The 22789-nt window shown below is 40.3% G+C and overlaps 1 protein-coding gene across 2 annotated transcripts in view; it reads right to left on the bottom strand.

Annotated features, from left to right (window-relative positions):
* Nucleotides 1-22415, bottom strand: part of PTBP1 (polypyrimidine tract binding protein 1) — a 46137-nt gene extending 23722 nt beyond the window's left edge. The window contains exons 1-2 of one of the 2 annotated variants that reach the window (XM_050933905.1): nt 22296-22415; nt 17013-17043 (exon numbers count right to left, since the gene is read on the bottom strand). In XM_050933905.1, the coding sequence (XP_050789862.1) occupies nt 17013-17043; nt 22296-22303 (39 nt within the window). In that variant the 5' untranslated portion in view covers nt 22304-22415. The remainder of the gene's footprint in view (nt 1-17012; nt 17044-22295) is intronic. The other variant, XM_050933906.1, reaches the window with a different exon arrangement.
* Between the last annotated feature and the right edge of the window lie 374 nt (nt 22416-22789).

The following is a 22789-nucleotide window of genomic DNA, read 5'->3' as shown; positions in this document are numbered from 1 at the left end:
AGCATTTTTCTAAATTCTATTCAGGTACTTTGAGAACAGGAGGACAATTCAGAAATTAAGATGGTAGAGAAACCAAGCAGAAGTGAAAATACTTTGACAGTAGATCTACTTGGCCTTTCATTCACCTGTATGTAATTTTAAGTCACGCAAATGTGTCGAGCTACATAAATTTGGTGGGGGGAGTAAAGTGTGAAGACCACCAGGAATAAAAACCTCCTTACTGCATACCTTCCTGAGCTATCAGGATAACAGGCACTGAAACTCTAGTGGCAGAATTACCTATACCAGACAAGATTTTCATCCACTCTTTAGTTTAAAAAAACAACAATAGTCCAGTCACCCTGGCAGCAATATTAAACTATCCCACCCTTCCTAATATTTGCCTTAGGTTACAAAGAACGAGTCAAAAAGCTCTAAATGCTACTGCTAGTTAAACCCTTACTTATAAGGTCTGAAACCACGCCATCTAAAAACACTATTGTATGACATTAAGTCACACACACTGTGAGGTTCTGCTAAAGACATATGATGCATGTTTTTCAGTGGCAAGGAGAAGACATGGGTTACAAAGACAGATCAGGAACTGAAAATGCAATGCTACAAGTCTTTCCCCAGATAGTTTTTGCCATTTATTTGATATTGTCCTATTATAAGCCTAAGGGATGTTTTATTTTATTAAATTATTTCCAGATATCCGAGTCCACATGTACACTTTCAGCAAAAAGTATTGTGGCCCTTTGTCTGCCATCTTACTTTTTAAGTCCTTTAATTTGTATCTCAGGAGCTAGAGTTTAGAGTGGAACAAAGAGCACCCAAATTTCCATATTAAATAAGTGCCCTGGAGAACTAGAATCAAACAACTGGATAACGCACAAGTTTACTCTAATAAAAATGCTGAACAGACTAAACTATTTGAAATACAGACAATATTTATTACCAAAGCACTGGGCCAGACTGATACCATCACTTTTCAGTGGGACTACTCAAGGCATAAGGTACTGTGCAATCAGCAGGTCTACTTGTTGAGCAAGTAACTATCCAATAAACATAAAGGTGGCACAACCTGCAGCTTCTGAGTAACTCATTGTAAAGTTACATTTCTATATGAGACAACATACAAATTTTCTTTCTAGAGCTAATCTTTAAAATCAGTTTGGATACCAACTACTGTTGCTTTAATTAACAGAAATTGTGTTTCTAACCAGTGAGACTATATAGACAAACTTCTGATTGCTACTGTAAATTTAACGGAGACAGTTAAAAATTCCACATTTTTCACAGATCACAACTATGACAATTCTGACCCTTGACACTAATGCAATTACAGTCTGGTACTTTATCTCCCAATACCTTGGGATCAACAGTCAAAAGAACATCCTCAGAGAAACCAGACAGATCTGTGAAACAGTTGACAGTGACTGACGTAAGTATTCAAATGATTCAACCACCTAGTTTACTTCTGTTGATCAAGGCCAATCTTACTTAAACAGCATTGGCTGGTCACACTATTTTTACTATGAAGAAAAAAGCAAAACTGCATATAATCTCAAACTCATTAACTATCAGTCTGGCTTACATTCATATTGGTGTATGTAGTTTTAGAACAAGCTAATCATCTCTTTAATTTTAATTTAAGTTAGTGCTACACAGCAAAACAGTCTCAACGCTGAAGTCTAAACCTTATATAGGAGATTTGAAAACTCAGAATAAGTAAGTTGTATATTACCAAACAGGGCATTTTTTTTAGCTGTAGGTCAATTATTTTTTATCTTGATCCACACATGAAATTACTGCACAACAAAAACTTCCCCTGGTAACTGAGAACTTGGTTTATCTACTTCTATAGTCTCTGCCTCAATCAAACGGGAAGTTGTTCTGTTTTCCAACATCTTAATGAAACCATACTCCTTTATCATCACACACTCCAATTACTAGAAACAATCTCTCAACATGGCAGCTATCTAGTGACAATTGAAGGAGTAACAGTATCTGTGTAAAGACAAAAGCACTCTGCTCACTGCATCTGTGAGCAGGTTTAAAAAAGTAGGTCATACAAGAAGCTCAAAATGAACTGGAGTTATATTCTAAATAAATTTTATCTTTGTGTGTTGAATACCCTGTTGGGCGACTTGCTAACTACTTTCCAAAGCCAAATGCAATACTTTAGTGAACATCACAAGATAACTTGAGAACCTGATCTAGTTTGTGGTCTATGAATCATTGATGATCTGCAAAGCATTTTGTTGGGGTCTGCAGAGAGTGGACTAGATACACTAGGTTATTTCTCGTTGTTTCCTACCAATAAACTGCATTAAGAACAACTTCACTAGTAAGATGCAGTCCATCTTGCAAAAGTTTGGGAACCCCCGAACCACAGCAATTGGAACTGAAGTATTATACCATTTTAAATTTATAGGGTGTTTTAAAAAAATGAGAATAAACCTTTGTAAAACTTAAGATAAAGTTGTTTCATTACATTTTAAAAATCCCAATAAATCTCTTCTCAGGAACATGCCTCTGCTATACCTAAACACTGCAACATTGCTAGTGCATGAGAAACTAGGAGTCAAATTGCAACTGGTTATTAACAAGTGCACCTAATTAGTTTCTTTTCATTGTCCAATACAAGCTAAAGCACCATAATCTTGGTTCACATTTCACTGTTTAAGTGTCCATCTATGATGGCATTCATAAGATTTATTTAAAAAGAAAAAAGACTTTTGGTTGGGATTTTCAAGATCTCCAAGGGAGGTTGACTGCCTCACTCCCTGAAACGCCTTTGCAAATCCCAGCTTTTAACCCAAGTATCTTCGGAAAAAAAAATCACCATGATTGTTAAATTTTCTATTTACAGACCAGGCAAGGTTTTATGGAATCAGAAGTCTCCAGTATCAAGCTGATGGCATGCAGAAATTGGTTCTGCTTACACAGTAAGTCCTCTTGATATCTATAGAAACACTAGAAGAATAAGCCACTTACTTGCCCTCTGTGGGAGATAAGTTTAGGAAAAACAAACATTTGTACTATGGCAGAAAGAATTTGGCTCCTCCAAATCTGCCAGCCTGAATGATGCTTTTGTATTACTTTGAAGAGTTACACCATTTTCTTCTTGCACTTAAAAATATATGTCAAGTGTATACAAGCAAGAAATGCTTACTGCGGCTAGTTTTCCTCACTTCACGGTTTCTTTAATCAAAATGTAACTTCACAAATCTACACCCCTCTTATCTTCAAGACATTCTAAATGCCTGCTGTGACAAGAGCCAGAAGGTAGAGGGGGAAGACTGTTTTACACCAAAAGAAGCAGCAGCCTATTTGTAAGCTTCCCAGCTGGAAATGTGAGCTAATGAAGAGGGAGAACTGAAGAGACTGGAAAACTACAATTACATTGTCTTGCCTACATGGGGAAATTTACAGAATTACTGTACCCATATAATTTTGTGTATATATTTGTTCGGAATAATAGTGGCCTTTTTCAGTTTAGCACATGATATGCTATGCATAAGTTTCAAGTTGTACTAGTAATATTATTCCACAAAAAGCAACTTCAGGAAGCCAGCCAACCAATTTGGTGCTCTTTAAAGTCTCTTGCCATTAAAAAAGAAAAAGGTTCAGCCATTTCTTAAGTTTTGGAACCAAGGAATGCAATTTATACTTAAAAAGCCAGCATTGAGTGATTCTTAATACTGGATGTCTGAAGACTCAGAAGTCTACATGTGTTTTAAAAAACAAAATAACTAAAAAAGCTTAGTAAACTGATTCCCCTTTTACTTCCTGTTAGAGCTGTCAAGCGATTACAAAAATTGCACGATTAATCACGCTAACAATAGAATACCATGTATTTAAATTTTTTGGATGTTTTCTACATTTTCAAATATTTTGATTTCAATTACACCACAAGAATACAAAGTGTACAGTGCTCATTTTATATTTATTTTTATTACAAATATTTGGACTGTAAAAAAGAATGTATTTTTCAATTCACCTCACACAAGTACTGTAGTGCAATCTCTATCATGGAAATTTAACTTACAAATGTACAATTTATGGACAAAAAACTGCAATCAAAAATAAAACAATGTAAAACTTTAAAGCCCACAAGTCCCAATCAGTCCTACTTCTTGTTCAGTCAATTGCTCAGACAAACAAGTTTGTTTACACCTGCAGAAGGTAATGCTGCCTGCTGCTTATTTACAGTATCACCTGAAAGTGAGAAAAGGTGTTTATATCACACTGTTGTCGCTGGCATCACTTCGCAAGATATCAAGATGTGCTAAAAATTCATATGTTCCTTCATGCTTCATCCACCATTCCAGAGGACATGCATCCATGATGATGGGTTCTACTCGATAACGATGCAAAGCAGTGTGAACCAACTCATGTTCATTTTCATTGTTTGAGTCAGATGCCACCAGCAGAAGGTTGATTTTCTTTTTTGGTGGTTTGGGTTCTCTAGTTTACGCAAAGTGTTGCTCTTTTAAGACTTCTGAAAGCATGCTCCACATCTCATCCCTTTCAGATTTTGGAAGACGTTTCAGACTCTTAAATCTTGGGTTGAGTGCTGTACCTATCTTTAGAAACCTCCTCACATTGGTACTGTCTTTGTGTTTTATTAAATCAGCAGTGTGTTCTTAAAACAAACATGCTGGGTCATCCGAGACTGCTATAACATTAACACATTTTTTAAACAAGTGTCATCAGCATGGAAGTATGTTCTCTGGAATGATGGCTGAAACATGAAGAGGCATATGAATCTTTAGCATATCTGGCGGGTAAATATCTTGCAATGCCAGCTACAACAGTATCATAGGAATGCCTGTTCTCACTTTCAGGTGACATTGTAATTAAGTGAGCAGCATTATCTCCTGTAAATGTAAACAAACTTTTTTCTCTTAGCAATTGGCAGAACAAGCAGCAGGACTGAGTGGACTTGCAGCTCTATAAAGTTTTACATTTTTTTGAGTTCAGTTATGTAACAAAAAATGTATTTGTAACTTGCACTTTCATGATAAGGAGATTGCACTACAGTATTTGTAGGAGGTGAACTGAAAAATCTCATTTTTACAGCGCCAATTTTTGTAATAAAAAAGAATATAAAGTGAGCACAGTACACTTTGCATTCTGTATTGTAATTGAAAACTATGTATTTGAAAATGCAGAAAAACCACCCAAAAATATTATAAATTTCAATTGGTATTCTATTATTTTAACAGTGTGATTAAATGCAATAACTTATGTGATTAACTGAAAAGTAAACTGCGATCAACCAACAGCCCTACTTCCTGTAGATCTTATACTGTAGTGCATTCTTCCCCTTCTAATTGCTGCATCATCACTTTTTACAAGAACCATGCAATTTTGTTCCCAGACTACTCTCCCAAAGGCCCAGGATTATATCTCTGCACAAAAAGCTCTTCAGATACTGAAGTTAACATTTATGATGACAGGTAACACTACGTTATTCATCTTGCAGTGCAATTTCTGAAAGCCATCTCCCTTACCCACCTGGTATTTCAGAAGGGTAACCGAACACCATGAGGAATGGTGTTAATGCTAGTGTAAGAACTCCTATTAATTCATATTTTCTATTATAGCTATTGAAATATTACTCTTCTTGTTTGCAGAAAACAAAGCATAGCAGGTGCATTTAAATATGCTGATAAGTCTTGTCCAGGGTAGCTGTATACCTTGTCTTTGTAGTCCAAAAAAATCACTGATGATTAGCTACATCATAAAATATTAACAGGTTAAATACTGGCTGTGGGTTTTTCTATGGCAGCAGCCTACTTTTGTCTACCACACACAGCTACCGGTTTGTTGCTTTAGCAGCATTTATCTAATAAAATGCACCTACACACCATGTAGTCTAGCTGTACAATATAACGTCAAATAATTCTTTCCACAAAATGTTGGGAAGGGAAGGTCTATACTCCCAAAAGTGGAAATTGCTGTGGAATAAAATATATAAACATTCACACACATTCTAAATTATAGTTTTGAATTCTCAAATGCCAGCTCCCATTTCCACTCTTCTTGTGAAATAAAGACAAAGCCTTGTCTTCACTAAGAAAAAAGCGTGTGTTAACTCAAGGTAAAAGACAAGGCAACTGGTATTTTTCACATAAGTTAGTGGGTCAAGTTAAACACTATGGGGGAAACCCAATCTAATTCAACCCGCTAACTCATGTGAAAATTACAGACTGCCTTGTCTTCATTAGAATTTTACTTCCAATTAGCTAGCTTGAGTTTCTGAGCAAAGACAGAGTGCTTGTATGAATACAAACATCTTAGGGTAGGCCCTTGCATGTGTCTCAAAGCACACCTAAGGAACTCCATAAATTTTCAGCTGATCTGTATAATCCTTCATCTACTTAAAGATCAGTCACCCATAAAAAATAAATTACTTGCATTCTGTCTGACCAAAGGGCTATAAAGCAATCCAAGCTAGACAGACTGTTTAGTCATGAATAATTTAAAGACTAAACCTAGTGATGTTCCATGGTGGTAGCTAATTGAAAACCTGAATACCAATATGTTCTACATCAAAGCTACTAATGAGAGAAAACTGTAATAAAGCTTTAGCAAGCATTTAGACAGGCCATGAAACTGTGGGACTCCTCCACAGTTTCAAGCTATTACACAGAATTAAACCTGTACTTCCAGAATATTGTATTACACAGCCTGTCAGCGAGGGCAGAGATAATGTTTAAACTGACAAGAATTAGAAAAAGGCTACTCTGCTGGTTTACTGGCAGTATAAAATACAGATATACAAAATCAATTTAACTCTGGGTCAAACAATGGTAAATACTGCAAAGCAGCAGTACACCCAGCCCTTGGATATGAAGTGCCTTACACTGTTCCATCAACTGTATGGGAAGATGGAAGGAACAGCATTTGTTAAGTCACCTGTCTTTAGGATCCTGGGGGGGAAATGTTCAAAGGCACAAAAAGGCAGGCAAGTGCTTAATTCCTATTGATTTTCAATGGGAGTTGGGCACACAACTCATTTGCACCTCTGAACACCACACCTCCTCTCCCCCACACCCAACCGTAGAGAAAACTGTCAAATGGTAAATTCAACTTGTTTGACCTGATAAATTTAACAAACACAAGAAAATCCCTAATTAAGGCTTTTATCCTTTAACACAGTGACCAGCCACAACTCAGATCTCCATACTCCACTTCCCTTACATAAATGTCTGAAGTTAAGCTTGTACACACCATGAAGAACGTATCCTTTTGTACAGATATGCAGCTCTCAACCCCTATATTGTTTATGCCAATGAGACAGTACTGACACCAATTTTAAAAAGCACATAAGGCTTCGCTGCTGCACCACAGTGCTTTACCTTTGTATGAAAGTTACCCCAAAACTCCTGAATTGATAGACACATCAAGGCCAGGTCTACACTATAAACTTATATCAGCATAACTACATCACTCAGGGGTGTGAAAAGTCCTCACCCCGAATGCACAGTTATACTGACAAACTTCCTCCCCCCGCCATCTCTGTAGACAGCACTTTGTGGATGGGAGGGCTCCTCAGGTCGACATAGCTACCACCTTGCAGAGGTGGATTAATGACACCAATGGGAAACACTATCCCATTAGCACAGCAGCATCTTTGCACAGCTGCACCAGCCACTGCAGCTTTTTAAGTGCAGACCTGTTGCAAGGCTTGCACTGAAACTGCCATCCGACTGTGGTACTGAGAACCAGAATTACTGTTGTGAGAACAAGGGAGACAGACTATTTAAGCCCATGCCCCTGCAACAGCTTCCTCCTATGTCACATATACACTAAAATGAATCATAATTAGATTGTAAGATCTCTGGGGCAGGGCCCATCTTTTTGTTCTGTTTGTAGAGCACTTAGCACAGGGTTCCCCAACGCGGTGCCTGTGGGAGCATCTAAATGCACCCGCATCCTGGCCAGCGGTCGAGCATCCGCCAAAATGCCGCCGAATTTCTGCGGTGTTTCAGCAGCGATGCCTTTTGATGACACCACTTGTTAGCGCTCACTAGACAAAAAGGTTGGGAACCACTGACTTAGCACGATGGAGTTCCGCTGCATGACTAGGGCTCCTGTGCACTAAGGAACTACAAATAGTTTAAAAAAATCAGATGCCCTCTGTTCAATGTAAAAAGTTTGAGCTGACAGCACAGATTGAAGCAATGCTACAAAAACCACGCTCCACCATCTATCACATTCTGTAACACTGAATATCTATGCCAGCTAAACAGCTTTCAACACTAATTGATAAGGTCACTGGGGAGACTGTGGCTGACAGCCATTGTCAACAGGCTATTTTCCTTGCAGACAGGAATTTTGTCTACAGGCCTGGAGAAAACTGATTTATCTGTTTTTTGAAGGGTTAAGTTAGACTTTCAAGATACAAGAGGAATCCACGTCAGTAAAATGAGAGACTAAAGTTAAATTTTAATAGCCCCCATAGCTACAGGTGGTCTAGTACATAGCACACAAAACAGTGAGCTCCTCAAAACTGTACCACTGTGGGAGCTTTCAAAGTGATCTACCAAGAACAAATTTTGAAACACTTGCTGGATATACATGCTCTTTAATGAGTATTTTTAGAGGCTTCTTTATGAGGTGGGAAGGAAAATTCCAGGTTGTCTCAGCTAAACATTTTTCATTCAACAGGGATGATTCACCTCCTCCTCTTTCCCACTCTTAAAAAAAGACCACCCAGAAAAAGATCACTGCTAGAGTTTTTTCGTAAGACGATTCAACCAGATGTGCATCTATGAGATTTGATTTCACATATCAGATATATTAGAATAGAAGTTGACAGGACAAATGAATGCTTAATGGTGTGAACATGAATTATGATGCTGTTATATGCCAATACTCTTTGTGGAGTTGAGATTCAAGAGAGTTCACCCAGAAAAAGGAATTGTCTGAATTACTAGGGTAAATATCATGTCTATTTCCTGATTTTATACAGGAGACTGCCTCCAGTAAGGGACTAGTTCCTATTCGCATAGTCTTTCCCTCCTACCTCCCACTAATCTACAGGCAAGATGATCAATGTCACAGGAAATTAGAACAGTCTGGGTCACACTGAAACAGTAATGTTAACTGATTTATGTGGAAATGCACCAGAAAAACAATTGGAATACAGAATTACTTCCTCTCTGAGCTCAGAATTGAAAGAGAAGCAGAACCTAACATTAAGAACATCAGAATGGTCATACTGGGTCAGTCTAACGTCTACTCAGCCCAGTATCTAATCTTCTAACAGTGGCCACATGCTTCAGAGGGAAGGGGCAAAACAGGGAATTACTGAGTGATCCATCTTGTTGGACAGTCCCAGCTTCTGACAAAATGGTGCAAAATGATCTTGTGCCAATTCTAAAGATTGGAATCTCAACATTGGATGAGTTCACCTATCCATGTGCCATCAGATCTTACAAATGAACTGTGATGATTGTACAGGTTGAACATCTCTAATCTAGCACTCCCTGGTCCAGCACAGGCACTGGAGTACCCATGGGGAAAAATCAGCGGATGCAAAGCTTCCACCAGAGCCAAGTTTCCCCCTCTGCCCCCTCCCCCCGTGCCTCGTGCACTGCTGCAGCCCCATACTTACCAATGCCTCCTCCATTCTCCCAGCACTTCCAGAGCACTGCAGCATTCAAGCTCCAGGAGGAAGGGAGAGGACCTGGGGCTGGCAGCTGGGACCAGCATCAGAGCCCCCAGGCAGGGGGTTGGCAGCCAGGACCCCGGTTGACAGGCCATGCTGGGCACAAAGCCTGGCACCTCCCCCCGCTTATTCCCTGTGCCTATGGAGACCTGTGACACTCTGCATTTACCTCCAGTGGTTCAGCAAATTCTCTGGTTCAGCACCGGCCAGGTCCCAAGGGTGCTGGACTATAGAGGTTTAACCTGTACATGAAAGTTATCTATAGTCTTTTTAACACTTTAGACCAGTAGTTTTAAAATTGGTTTGCTGCTATGATTGCAAAGCATGTGTCAGTAGTCAAATATCTAAACTTCAGCTTAGATGTTTCTGGAGGCTTTTCTGACCAACTGAACTCAAAACAAGTGCTTGGCACTCTCTGTAGCTGCTCCAGTGATCTTCAAATTCAGCCATAACCAAGTGTGTATCATAACTCCAAGAAAATCTAAACCAGTGGTGGTTGTAATGCCTCTTCCCTGTTGACTGCACTCAGATGTTATTGGCATACAAGTGGTACCACATGAACTTTATTCTTTTAGGAAAAAAGATTTTTCTAAAAAAATCTAAACATTCGCTAGTCCCATTTGAAACACTATTTAATACTACCCTAAGGCATATGCAGATTAGGATAAAGGGTTGTTTTTTTAAAAAAATTGTAGCTAAAACATTAACGCATTTTTAAGACTTGTACCCTTGTCTAGAGAACCCCCACACATTAAAAATGGAGTCAAACTCTAGGTTACCTCTAGGATCCACTCTGAACAGCTAACCCAACTTTGAAGAGATTAAACTGCACCTATATTAGATCTTAAGAGATGTTTCAAATATATTTAGCTAGCAATTTTAAAAATACCTTTTTCCTAGCTTAGGCACTGCTATGGTGGTTAGCACATCCTTGAGTTTCTACTTTAGTCGCTTTTTAACTGCTACTTCAGATTACACCTTGCAACAAACAAGCTGACTTGAGGTCCTGAATGCAGAACAGTATATAGTTAACATAAGTGAACCAAAGCTTTAAAGGGTTTCTGCTTAAAATCTGTTACAAGATTAAGTACACAGCAACTTATACAGCTATTGAGGGTTTTCTGTAGCATCACAAAGTATACCTTTTGTCATGCTCTTTTACAGAGGTACCATGGCTACTTGCTGCTTCTGCCCCCTCTTAAGATTTAAACCCCTATTCTATTCCTGTCTCAGCTCAATGATAAGCTAAAGACTTTCTGCACTAACAGGAAGTCCCTGCTCCTCAACCCTCTCATCTAGTCTGCCTCTCCCTAACCTTCATTCTCACAAAAACTAGTCTTGACAGCTACTATGGAGACACCCTGTAAAACAAACCTGACCTTTGAGCCAACAAAAGGTGTGGCCATTTTAACTGGTCCAAAATTCCTGTGCTAAAAGTAGTGATGTAAGGTAGTCATTTCTTGCTCTTTAGGTAATACATGCCCCAGCTAATAGCCTTCAGCATTTATATCACGTTCCAGGCTTCCTATCTAACTTAAATCACTTTGTGACCGACAAGATGTTTAAAGATTATTTGAGAGTGATTAAAACCAAAAAGTTATTTTATACAGCATTAATAGGAAACACTTAGTACAATTAGTGCTTTTCTACATGCCAGAAAATAATTGTTAACTGAATGACACCTTGCTTAGCAAAATAAAGGATCACTTCGGAGAGCTTTACAATCTTGTGACTACATGAATTATTCTATAAAATTTCACTGTGTACATACAGTTTAAGGAATGCCTACACAGTTTAGATCAAAGACTAACCTAAAAAGTGCAATTACACAATAGTGAGGTGTGTCAAAAACCTGCTTTGCTAAATACTAAGCAACCTTTAAGTCAGAATTTCTATAAACAAAACATCGTTATGTTAGAGATGAAGACCAATTTCAAATCAGATTTTGATTATGAAGCTGGAAAAGAAACTGATCCCTTGGAGTTTAGATTTCAGATAGAGCCCCTTTATCCTGGTCTAAGTACAGAGATCACAGGACTAGGAGCCAGGAAAACTCATTACTTCTAATTCTACGACAGACTCTGACTCCTTCTGTAGCCTTTGATGAGTCACTGAATATCTTCTCTTCAGTTTCCTTACCTATTAATGGAGACGATAAATCACAGGAGTGAGGAGGATTACTCAATGCCTGTGAAATATCGTCTCAAGTATTTTTAACTACAACAGCTAGTCTACAAAATAAAATTCAAGTTTCAGATCTGGAGAGAAATGTTTTCATTTAACCATTTCATCACATGGGGTTTTCTTAAGAATCCCCTCATGGAAAAATTAAGTTATAGTAGTAACCAGAGCAGGAGCTTAAGCAAGCTATGAATCACGTCATTCTAATCAATTTCTACATAAAGAATGAATGAGTAATTCAGTGTAAACTAAGTTTTAGATGTGATTCAAGACACTTCTCCACAATGATTTATTGGCAGATGAATATGTGCTACCTGGAATCTCTTGCTTACAACCCTTGATACAGGTTGAAGCAATATGTACAATTTGTTGTTGCAAATAAAACAATTGGGTTCCTATACTCCATTAGAGGGAGTTTTCCATTTGCTCATAAAGATGAATAATCTATTCATAAATTGAAGTAGCTGTACATAAAAATCATATCAGATGACATTAGATTCCTTATGTTCCTTCCACAAAACATGTTACCATTCCTGTTACATGCAGCTATTTGCCTTAATTTCTGATCACCATGCCACTGGAATATTGGTTTTCTTGTGTCCATATTAAACACATGTGCCTTACATGTGTGATCACGCCTGTAACAGCAAGTCCACAAGAGCCAGCTTGTTGCAGCCTTTGAACTAGAGCCATAAGAGGGGACTGGAATTTCCTCACCACATTCTTGGTCTACTGCCTGAAGCCATAATTACTTGTTCCCATGGCAAAGAGCCTGGCTTGACCACAAAACCACTTCTATGCAGTCAGCCTGTATCATACTCTAACAAAACTTGTTCTACAATATTTTAAGAGTTAATTTTGCAGATGCCACTTCTGTTTTCAAACTGTGTATTTCTAAGGTCATGTCTACACTAGCAGACTTACAGTGACACAGCTGTACCGATACAGCTGTGACACTGTAAGATCACTCGTGTAGTCACTTTATGCCGACAGGACCCGTCAACATAATAAAACCACCTCAACGACTGCCAGCAAGTATGCCGGCAGGAGAAGCTCTCCTGCTGACGTAGCACTGTGCACATAAGCACTTATGCCAGAGAAACTTGCGTTGCTCATAGGGGTGTTTTCTACACGCCTGAGCGACATAAATGGTAGTGCAGACATAGCTCAGGGTCTGGTACTATGGAGCTTTGTGTTTAGGCCTATCCACAATGGAGCTTTATGTTTAGGATTATCCAATAGGTGGCTATTTTTACAGCAATTCATTGTTATGAAATACAATACCATTTGTTCTCTTCCCAAAGAACGGTGCATTGGCACAATAGTAAATCACCATCATTAATTATTTGTATTACTAGAAGGTCTAGGAATGCCAACTGAGATCAACGTCCCACTGCATACACTTAATAAAACAATCTCTGAACTGAAGTACTTACAATCTAAACAAACAAAATGGAGAGACTATATTACTTCCATTTTACAGATGGAGAACTGAAGCATGAAGAGATTAAGTAATTCACCCAAAATCAAACGGAGTCTTCAACATGGCCAGAAAAATAATCCATCTTGAAGTCCAAATTAATGTCTCAACCACAATGCCACCTCTTCCTTTCTTTTCAGGAAGTGAGTCAGTTAGGTGAAAGAGGAAGTCTTAAGCAGATCACATGTTTATGGCTGCAACTCTTTTGCCATCAGGGTCTCCAATAATTGCAGGGCTTTGTGAGCAACAGAACAGTAATACATTTCCTAAACTAGCTGTATCTGCATATTAAGATGTGAAGAAACCCACAGATAGGACACATGATATGCATATTTTAAACCTCTGGACTGGCTAACTTGTACTATGATCCAGAAAATACTTAAGATTATCCAGCAATTCACTAAAGCACAATAAAATTAGATTACAGTACTATTATTCTGGAGACTGAAATACTGCTCAGTGTTCTCAACAGCAAAATTACTGAAGTATAATATTTCAAAGACTTCAGAATAATGAAAAAAGAGCCCACCCAAGTATCTAAAACAGATTAAGGGTGGAGATGATTACTCAATTACTGTGTGCCTCCTGGGCTGGACCAAGTACAGCACACCCATCTAATCTAAGCACCTGATTTAAAGAACCTGAGTGCAAACACCACACAAGAGCTGCCTGTTAGCTTCTAAAACATTAGGACTGACAACCTAAAAGGAGACTTCAGGAAAATAACTTGTAACATTTCATTCCCCTATTGCTTTTCGCTCCTTCCACCTTTCCACATTAGTCTGCTGGGTTTGTCTTCACTTTTTTTTCCCAAGTATATTGACTAACAGTATAGTTCAAGAGATGTTTACCATTCTCTCTCTACAGTGCTGCTTAACAAAAGGACCAAGACAGTCTGGAAAAAAGTCACTAAAAATCTACGATCTTTCAAGCTTATAATGAACTGAAAGGAATATGGTTTCTGCCATCTCTGCTCACGCATATCCTGAATATAATTTGGGATGATAGGGAGGGAGATCATTTAACACTTCTGATTTAAAAGAGATATTTCTCTAATACCCACACCAACAATTTAGGGGCACAGCCAGCAAACAATCTCTCAGAACAGTTTTCAGGAGCAGATGCTAGAGGTGTAGCTTCTTTCATTCCCAAGTGAATCTTATTCCTATTTTAATCTTTTACAGATTCAATAGTGGTAAAAGTCTCGGCTGCTGTTCAACTTTATTACTTTAAGTTACTGGACAATGATAAAGAACACCTATTTCTGAAAGGAGGAAAAAATGAAGTTAATAAAGTGATTGCTAACAATGGATGCCCTAAGAATCTCACTTAACAGCTGCAGCGAAGAACAGAGCTCATTCAAAAAGTATTTCAGCAGAAATCCTGCTGAAATGCTTCCAGGATTGTACAGAAAGTTTCCTCTGCACACTACTCAGTAACCCAATTACTCAAAAAAAACCCACGGGAAGTTACAATGAAGTGAGGACCCTAGTAAGAGCAATTGCACATGTTGTTGTCAGTTAGTTCTTTTAAAAGGTAAGTATGAACTCATTTTCAACTTAAACTATTCTCATACAAAGTTATATGGTTTTTGAGATTTAATGAAAGGACTCCTATTCCTTTGGACATGCTAGTGTTGAATTAGAAGATTGCCTATAATAAAGCACGGGCAAGAGTGGCACTGGCCACAGAAGAAAAGCATTCCATTGCTCTAAAACTAAGAGACTTTAGAAATCAAATTTAACAGTAAATAATCAAGCACTTATTCTAACATCAAAGGCACATTTTGGTGTAGTATTATAGAATGTATTGCATTATTTGCTGTGGAAGGTACCCCTTCAAACACTACTTTAGGTATGACACTAAACTTATCTAAATAGGGTGAAATTTCCAAAGATTTATGAGCAGAGAACTTCTTACCCTAGTTCATGTAATTCAATCCTCTCTTTTGCTCCTGTCATCTTCTACCTGAACTGGTTTTCTAAAAGTAGGGTGCCTGACTGACAAGAGGTACTATTTCTGGTGTATACATTTTCCTCTTGTCCTCGCCCATCTCTCATGCCCCATGGCACTTGCAGAATAAAAGCGACAGTAGTTCTGTCTTGTGCTAGAAATGGAAGTGCTGACGTGACTTCTTCCAATCCCCATTTCGATGACAAACCATACCCTCCTTAAGGATTAAAATCATGCAACATACAAGAACTGCATGCCCAAAATGCAGTAACACATCCTGAAGTTCTTGCCATCACTGGAGCTTGAATATCAAAAATTAACCTTTCACAACCCTTCTGGGCAAAAGCTTTCCTTTGCATAACTAGAGATCTTCCTATGGCTACAGCACTTTAAAGTACATTTTAGCACTACAGTAGAATTACAGTGACATCACTAAAAGTTCTACTACATGGAAAGATCCTCCAGGGTAAGGTGATTGACTCATTCTAGGAAGACTAACCTATATGATTATATTCATCTAACTATAAATCTCTCTCATTAACATCAAAACTCAGTTTTTTCTCCCTTCACCATAAAGCAGCATGGCAACCTATTCAAAATGTGAACTCCTCCCTGTAGCAGACAGACTGAAAGCCAGGTTAAATTCAGTCACAGAAGAAACTACACACACTAAGCCATTTTCATACTTTTTAATAATAGCACAAGCGGTAACCTCTCCCCTATAGATGTTAAACCGATCTCTTATCCATCGGTCTGCTGCTCACTAAAACCATGCAGAACTTTAACAGACTTGCCCATAGTTATGGCATTACTAGTATTTGGTTCTGTTCTTTCAATATGAAAGACACTATGCTTTAATATCTAAAAGCACTACAGGGAAGCTTTTATGTAGCAAAAATAGCCCTGTGCTTAAGACAATATATAAAATAGATAAATGAAGTAACATAAGCTACCTGTCTCACGATGAATCTTTAGCTCAGTTTAAATTCTTAGTCCTGTCCCAAACTGCATCATTTCACCAACAGTTCAACTTTTCACATTTGCCACCTCTGATGAATCTTTCCAATTTAACTCTTTAAACTAACAATTATGATCCTGACAATGAACTAAGCTGAGGAGTGCTAGTCTATCCTGAACATCAGTTTAGCAGTTCTCAGGAACCAAGTTTCCTCCTATGAACAGCAGCCTATTATCACACTCCATTGATAAGAAGGCTCCTGTCAGCACTTTGAGTCTCAGGGTTAGGGCTGCACTTTCAAAACCAGACACTAGCAGGGTAAAGGTCATATTTACTGTACTTCCAAGAGATAAGAATGTGTAAAATGCTTTTTATTTTAGCATTAAAAGGATCACAACATCCAAATGAACAGGAGATCCACAAAAATGAAGTTGAGCGTTCTCAATTCAATGAACTGTCAATTTCTCTTTCAAGATGTATTGTCCATTATATAGATATAACACAAGTTTGTCTGACCACCAATATCATTTGTGTTCTGTTTTTAAACATCTTGTCTGACAATAACAGCCTTTCTGTCCTCCAACAGCCGAGTAAAAACAAGGCCATACATATGAAAATTAAATGCGCCTTCTGGTTAAAAGACAATTGAGATGTACTATAAAGAAACTGACCCTTTAAAACTGAAGTGTTACTTTTTGTAAGTTTATAACTAACACTAAACTAGGTCAAATGCTGAGCAAGTGGAAAAAGAGAAAAAAGCGAGAAGTGCCTACCTTTGTACCAACTGTTATATCTTGGACAATGCTGTAGAAAAAAAAGAAAAGAGGATTAAGTTACATAGGTTTGCCACAAATATCCAGCAGTAAGGAAAAAAGCTAGTCAAAGTGCACCCATCTTCACAAGCGAGCCAAAGAGAGTTCATCCAAGAAAAAAAAAATTAGGTTGTGGTGAAGACCCAATGCCCCAAAGTGTTAGGAATGCGCATCTCTTCCACTTGTAACAATGGAACTTTCCCCTTTTTGCCAGTGAACCACAGAAAGGAGTATGCAGGTACCAAAGCCAGTATTCACAGGAATGTATGACAAACAGTGTCTTGAGCCAAGTCACAGAAAGAATGAGTGTCAAAATTACTCTCCTACAGTCACTAGTATTCACCTGTATAGTCCATACAATCCATATCTAGAGCATTCTTAAAACAAAACTTTATATTTAGACTATCAAGCTGGCACAAATATTCAGCAGAAGAATTCAAAGGAGCTGACCCTCGGGGTGGCTACCTCTACAAAGATGAGTTAGTAATGCATCCAGAATTTGCCCAAGAATGATGCAATACCAATGGTGCAAGCAACAGGGGAACTGCTTCCATAGACTAGACAGGCTTTTATGCCACTGCCTCATCTAAACCTGAATAAAACAGCCTGGGCCTGATTTACAGTAGCCCTTCCACCATAGTGCAGCTCCACTGGTGACAGCAGTTATTAGAGTAACAGCAGAATGACTGCTAAAAGTGTTTAGTGAAAACAATCTTGTTGACCCCCAGTGTTATATGGATATCAGGAATATTGAGTGTGATTATAATTAAAGTATTTCTACCCTGCCCACATTACAGCATAGTAGCGCTGTGACATGTGCAGTGTAGACATGCTTCGTTACCAGGGGAGAGCTCTCCTGGCAATAAAATACCCCAGCTTGAATGATGGGTGGTCACTCCTGGCAATAAAGCACTGTCTATACTGGCACTTCTCAGCAACTTTTGTCACTCAGTGGGGTGTTTTTTCACACCCCTGAACTACTAAAGTTTTAGCACTGAAAGCGGTGGTACAGACATAGTTTAACAAATTTTGTAAACAACACTAACGTATGCCCTCATGCATGAGGTTTAATCTGTTGGGGGTACATCTGCACAGGGATAAAAGACCCCTGGCACAGCCAAAGCTGGCCCAGATCACCTGACTCAGGCTGGTGGGGCTAAAAATCACTATGTAGATGTTCGGACTCAGGCTGGGTCCCAGAATTTGGACTTCAGCCCCAGCCCAAACATCTACACAGCAATTTTTCAGCCCCAGAGACGAAGCCTTGAAAATCTTAGTCAGCTGACCCTGGCCAGCCGCAGGTTTTGTATCCCTGTGTAGACCACCATTAGAGACCTGGATGAAAACTAGTGGTGGGTCCAGGTTATTCTACATCGGCCTACCAGAGGGTTTTTATACCTTCCTCCAAAGCATATTGCACTGGACACTATCAGAGACAGGATACTGGACTAGATGGACCACTGATCAGATCTTGTATAGCAACTCCTGTTATTGACAGTCACTACTCTGCCAAACGGAAAATGCAGTTCAGGGTAATGAGATACTCATATTACCAACATTTACACCTTTTTTGTAAAACGATTCAAGATGGATGGAGAATTCTTTCATTATGTTTGAGGTTCTCTAGCACAGGGCTTTTCCAACTTCACTGCACCGCAACCCCCTTCTGACACTACACAACCCCAGGAAGGGAGGACGAAAGCCAAAGCCCTGCGCAGGGGGGCCTGTAACCTGAGTCCTGCTGCCCCAGCAAATCTAACACTAGCCTTGGTGACCCGATTAAAATGGAGTTGCGACCCACTTCGAGATCCTGACAGTTTGAGAACCGCTGGTTGAGCATAACTAAAGTACTGGGCTGCAGGAAGTCCAAAAATTGGTAAAGTAGTGATGTAAAGTTGGGCACAGACACCCATTGACCCTATAGCCCTTCAGGGTACACACCATGCCATGAACCTTGAATTCTAATGTCAGCCTTCCCCAGTACAGGGTGCATCATACAAATACTTGGAATGATAGAGGATCCTGCAGTCAGTCACAAGCCAATAGGTCTGCAGTGACCCACTACTGAATCAGAGAAAACAGCTAAAAGTTGGGTTCTACTAAGTCCTGCACAGCAATGAAAAAAGTAACTACTTGCAGCAAGAAAAATTTTAAAATTCAAAGGGATTTAATTCTGCCATAACCTATATTTTCTACACTTTCCCTTGCATTTTAGTAATTTTTCAGGTAATTAAACACTGCTCACACTTATTACAAAATCATTCAGGTTTCACTGATTTAAACAATCCCTGGTACTAGCATAAGCCAGCTCGACTTCTTATACTTTCTCCTCAGACCCAGCCTGCCATGTATTCATAACCCAGCAATTTTACAGCTGGAGTCACAATCTACTCCAATGGCTGATGCCAGGAAACTACACTATGGTTTCTCCAGCTCAGACTGCTATTAAAAAAAAAGCTCTGAATGAGACTACAGGATTTTACAATCCCACTGGTGTTCAGAGTCACCAATGAAGACAGATGGGTTTTGTTTTATCTTGAGGGGGAGAGCTTTAGTGGAGTAATTAAACCCATCTGTACATCAGTGGAAAATTCAACTGAATGCTGCTGCACATAACCACTCCAAAGTTATTTAACATACCGGTGTTTCTTCAGTTTAAAAAAATACCATTTATGCCAGAGTGCTTTTTGCACACCTGAATCAAAGAAAAACCTCCCAGAGGCAGAAAAATAATGAGCATCTAAAGTTCCAAGCCTCTCAAAGTTATCCTTGAGCAATTTCTTTTGCTTCCTGTTCCTCTTGAGGGCCTCACACACAGGAAATGTTTTACATAAAGTAGCCTTTACAGGGAATGGTATTTAAAATTATCCTGCAAGAGCAGCTTTTTTATCTGCCAAAAACTGTTCGGTTCCAGAATATTTTTGTATATTTATCTGATAACTGAGGCCACATGAATAGCACACAACACATCAACAGCTTTTAGACAATTTTTTAAAAAGAAGTATGCCATCAATTTTCAGTTTGAATACACTTTTAAACAGCAGTTTCTCAAGCAAGTTTCACTGGTCCTCGCAACCAAATCAGTTACCTAGTTTTCTCCTAGTTTAGCAGTATGGGCCACCAATTCTAGCAAAATTTAATTTCACTTAGAAAGAACACCACTTCCTTTGGAATAACTGACAGAAAACCAAAAGTAGTGATCTGGGATGACACACTTTTGGGCCATTTTCTAATATGCATCTTTGCCATATCAAGCCCCCTTGCATATTTAACAAGACAATTTATACCAAAAACAATTAAAGAAAAAATGCAACTAAGCAGGATTGTAAGCATGAGAAATACTGATGAAACGTCATGGACAGTTAGCAATGCAGAAGTGGAACAATTTCCAGAAGAAAAACTCCCCACATCTTATCACAAGCCCAGCAAACAACAGCTAGGCTCTGAAAGGAAAGTGAACCATGTCCTGGGATCTTTAACTGACACGGAATAATTAAAATTTTATGTTTCAGCCCATACTGTCACTTCCACTACACAGGATGAAAAGCTACAACTGTCTAAATAAATATTTTAATTTACATAACTAAGCCAGCTTTCCTACAATCTACCCTGAGTGTAGAAAGAATACTCACCACAAAAACAAGAGGTTTTCAAATTAGTTACACATGTAAATTATTAAAGTTTTTCCTATAACTTTTACACCAACTCAACAAGTTGCGCAGTTACATTAAAAATGTAACAAGCTGAACTGAAGTTCCTGAGCAAAGGAAGGCAGTCTTCACATAAGGAACCAGACTCTGAACCCTTTCTGATCTGAAGTAGTAAATGAATTTTTTTATGAAGCCAGTCATTAATTTAGGCTCTCTAATTTAAGGTTTTGGGATATTTAAATACTGTCTCTTTGGAAGTGCCAAATATTTTGGGTTGACTAACAAGGTTATTCAGTGATATCTTCATTAAGCATCACATTTTGAAATGCCTCTAAAATAGATGCAGCAAAGAATCCTGTGGCACCTTATAGACTAACAGACATTTTGGAGCATGAGCTTTCCTGGGTGAATACTCACTTCCTCAGATGCATCTAAAATAGATGGAGTGGTCATTAGAGTGAGAAGCAACACTACTTGGCATACAAATGTTGCTCCCTGCAAAGCTACAGGAGCCACATCATTAGCAAGGCAAATTTTATCTGGAAAACCTACAGAAGGGCAAGGAAACACTACCACAAGGCTTGTTGTGTTGTTACAGCTTAACCTGAGATGCCCAGGTAGCACGCAAGGGAAGCCATACTTCCAATAAATTCCCGAACTATGCCTGAAGGCATTAAAGCTCCTCAAAGCCTAGAGTGTATAAGCCCAATCACACTTCAAAAAACGTCTGTGGAAAGGCCAGGACAATGGCAGTGTAACCCATTACTGAGGCAGCTCTGGGTGTGCCCAAAGCCACAATCTTGCCGCTTGCAAGAGTCCCCGCCCGGTACAATCCGGAATGATTGCTGCTCCTAAGGTGAGTGGGTGCATGTTGCAGCGCTTCCCAGGCACCTCCCCAAGCAGACGCTACGGCCCACACCCAGGCAATTTACAGGAAACATGGCAAACCTCCTCCCACTCCACGACCGCACGAGGGAGTCTGGATTCCTTTGGGGAAGGGGGGGTGAAAGAAGAGCCATCCCCCTTCCCTAGGTGCACGGAATGGGGGCGCCACCAGGGGTGAGCGCGCGTCCCCACCCCCAGGTGCACGGCCCCGGGCAGGGCCCCGCCACGCGCCGACGAGGAAGCCAGTATCATGCGCCCCTGTATCCGGACGCACTGGGGGGCGAACAGGCCCGGGCAGCAGAGCGCGAGGCGGCTGGAAGGGGGGGGGGGAGCAGGGAAGTTCCGAGCGCGCGCGGCTCCGAACGCCGGGGTGGCCGCGCGAGGCACCGCACGCGCTCCGGGCCTCGCCTCATTTTCGGAGCGGAGGCATCGGGGGACCGCCCCTCCCCCTTACTGCGGCCTCGCACGGCGACACAGTGACCCGGGGCGGAAGGAGGAGGCGGCGGCGACGGCGGGGATCCAGTCGGGCACCCCCGCCACAACGGACCCCTCTCAGGTAACCCTTCCCCCACACGCTCGCCGCCGCCGCCCCCGCAGGTAACGCCCGAGCCCCCTCAGGAGGTCCCGAGTTCCCCACGGCCCAGTGAGGGCTCCAACAACTCCCCTCCTGTCTCCGCCCGTAGCAGGGCCCGGCCCAGCGGGAACTCACCCGTCCATTGCACACAGAGGAGACCCGCAGGGAACGGAGTGGAGGCGCCGGAATAGCAGGAACGAACCCAACGGCTCCGTGTTATAGACTCACAAAATGGCGGCGCCGTCCGGCCCGCCTCACCCGCGCCAACACCCCATTGGCTGCCGCCGTTGTCGGCCTGACGACACAGGCGGGCATCACACGTCTGACGGGGAGGGGCGTGGGGCGGCTGCTGCGAAGTCTATTGGCTGGAAGGGAGACAAGGGGCGGGCTGAAGAGTGGGTGCGCAGCGAGATTGGATGAACGTCCGGCATGGTGAAGGGAAGCCATTTTGAGAGCGGGTAGGAAGCCCAATGGTCACACTGGGTAGCCATCTTGAATAGGGGCAAAGAACAGAATAACAACAGTGGGCAGCCATCTTGAATATGGGCAAGATCTCCAACGTGCCTGTTGGGCTGTTATATTAAATATGGGTACGCGTGCAGGGGGTAGCCATCTTAAATATGGGGAAA

This window comes from Gopherus flavomarginatus, chromosome 24, assembly GCF_025201925.1.
Source record: "Gopherus flavomarginatus isolate rGopFla2 chromosome 24, rGopFla2.mat.asm, whole genome shotgun sequence".
NCBI classification, from domain to species: domain Eukaryota; kingdom Metazoa; phylum Chordata; order Testudines; family Testudinidae; genus Gopherus; species Gopherus flavomarginatus.
This window is presented reverse-complemented; position numbering and strand designations above follow the sequence as displayed.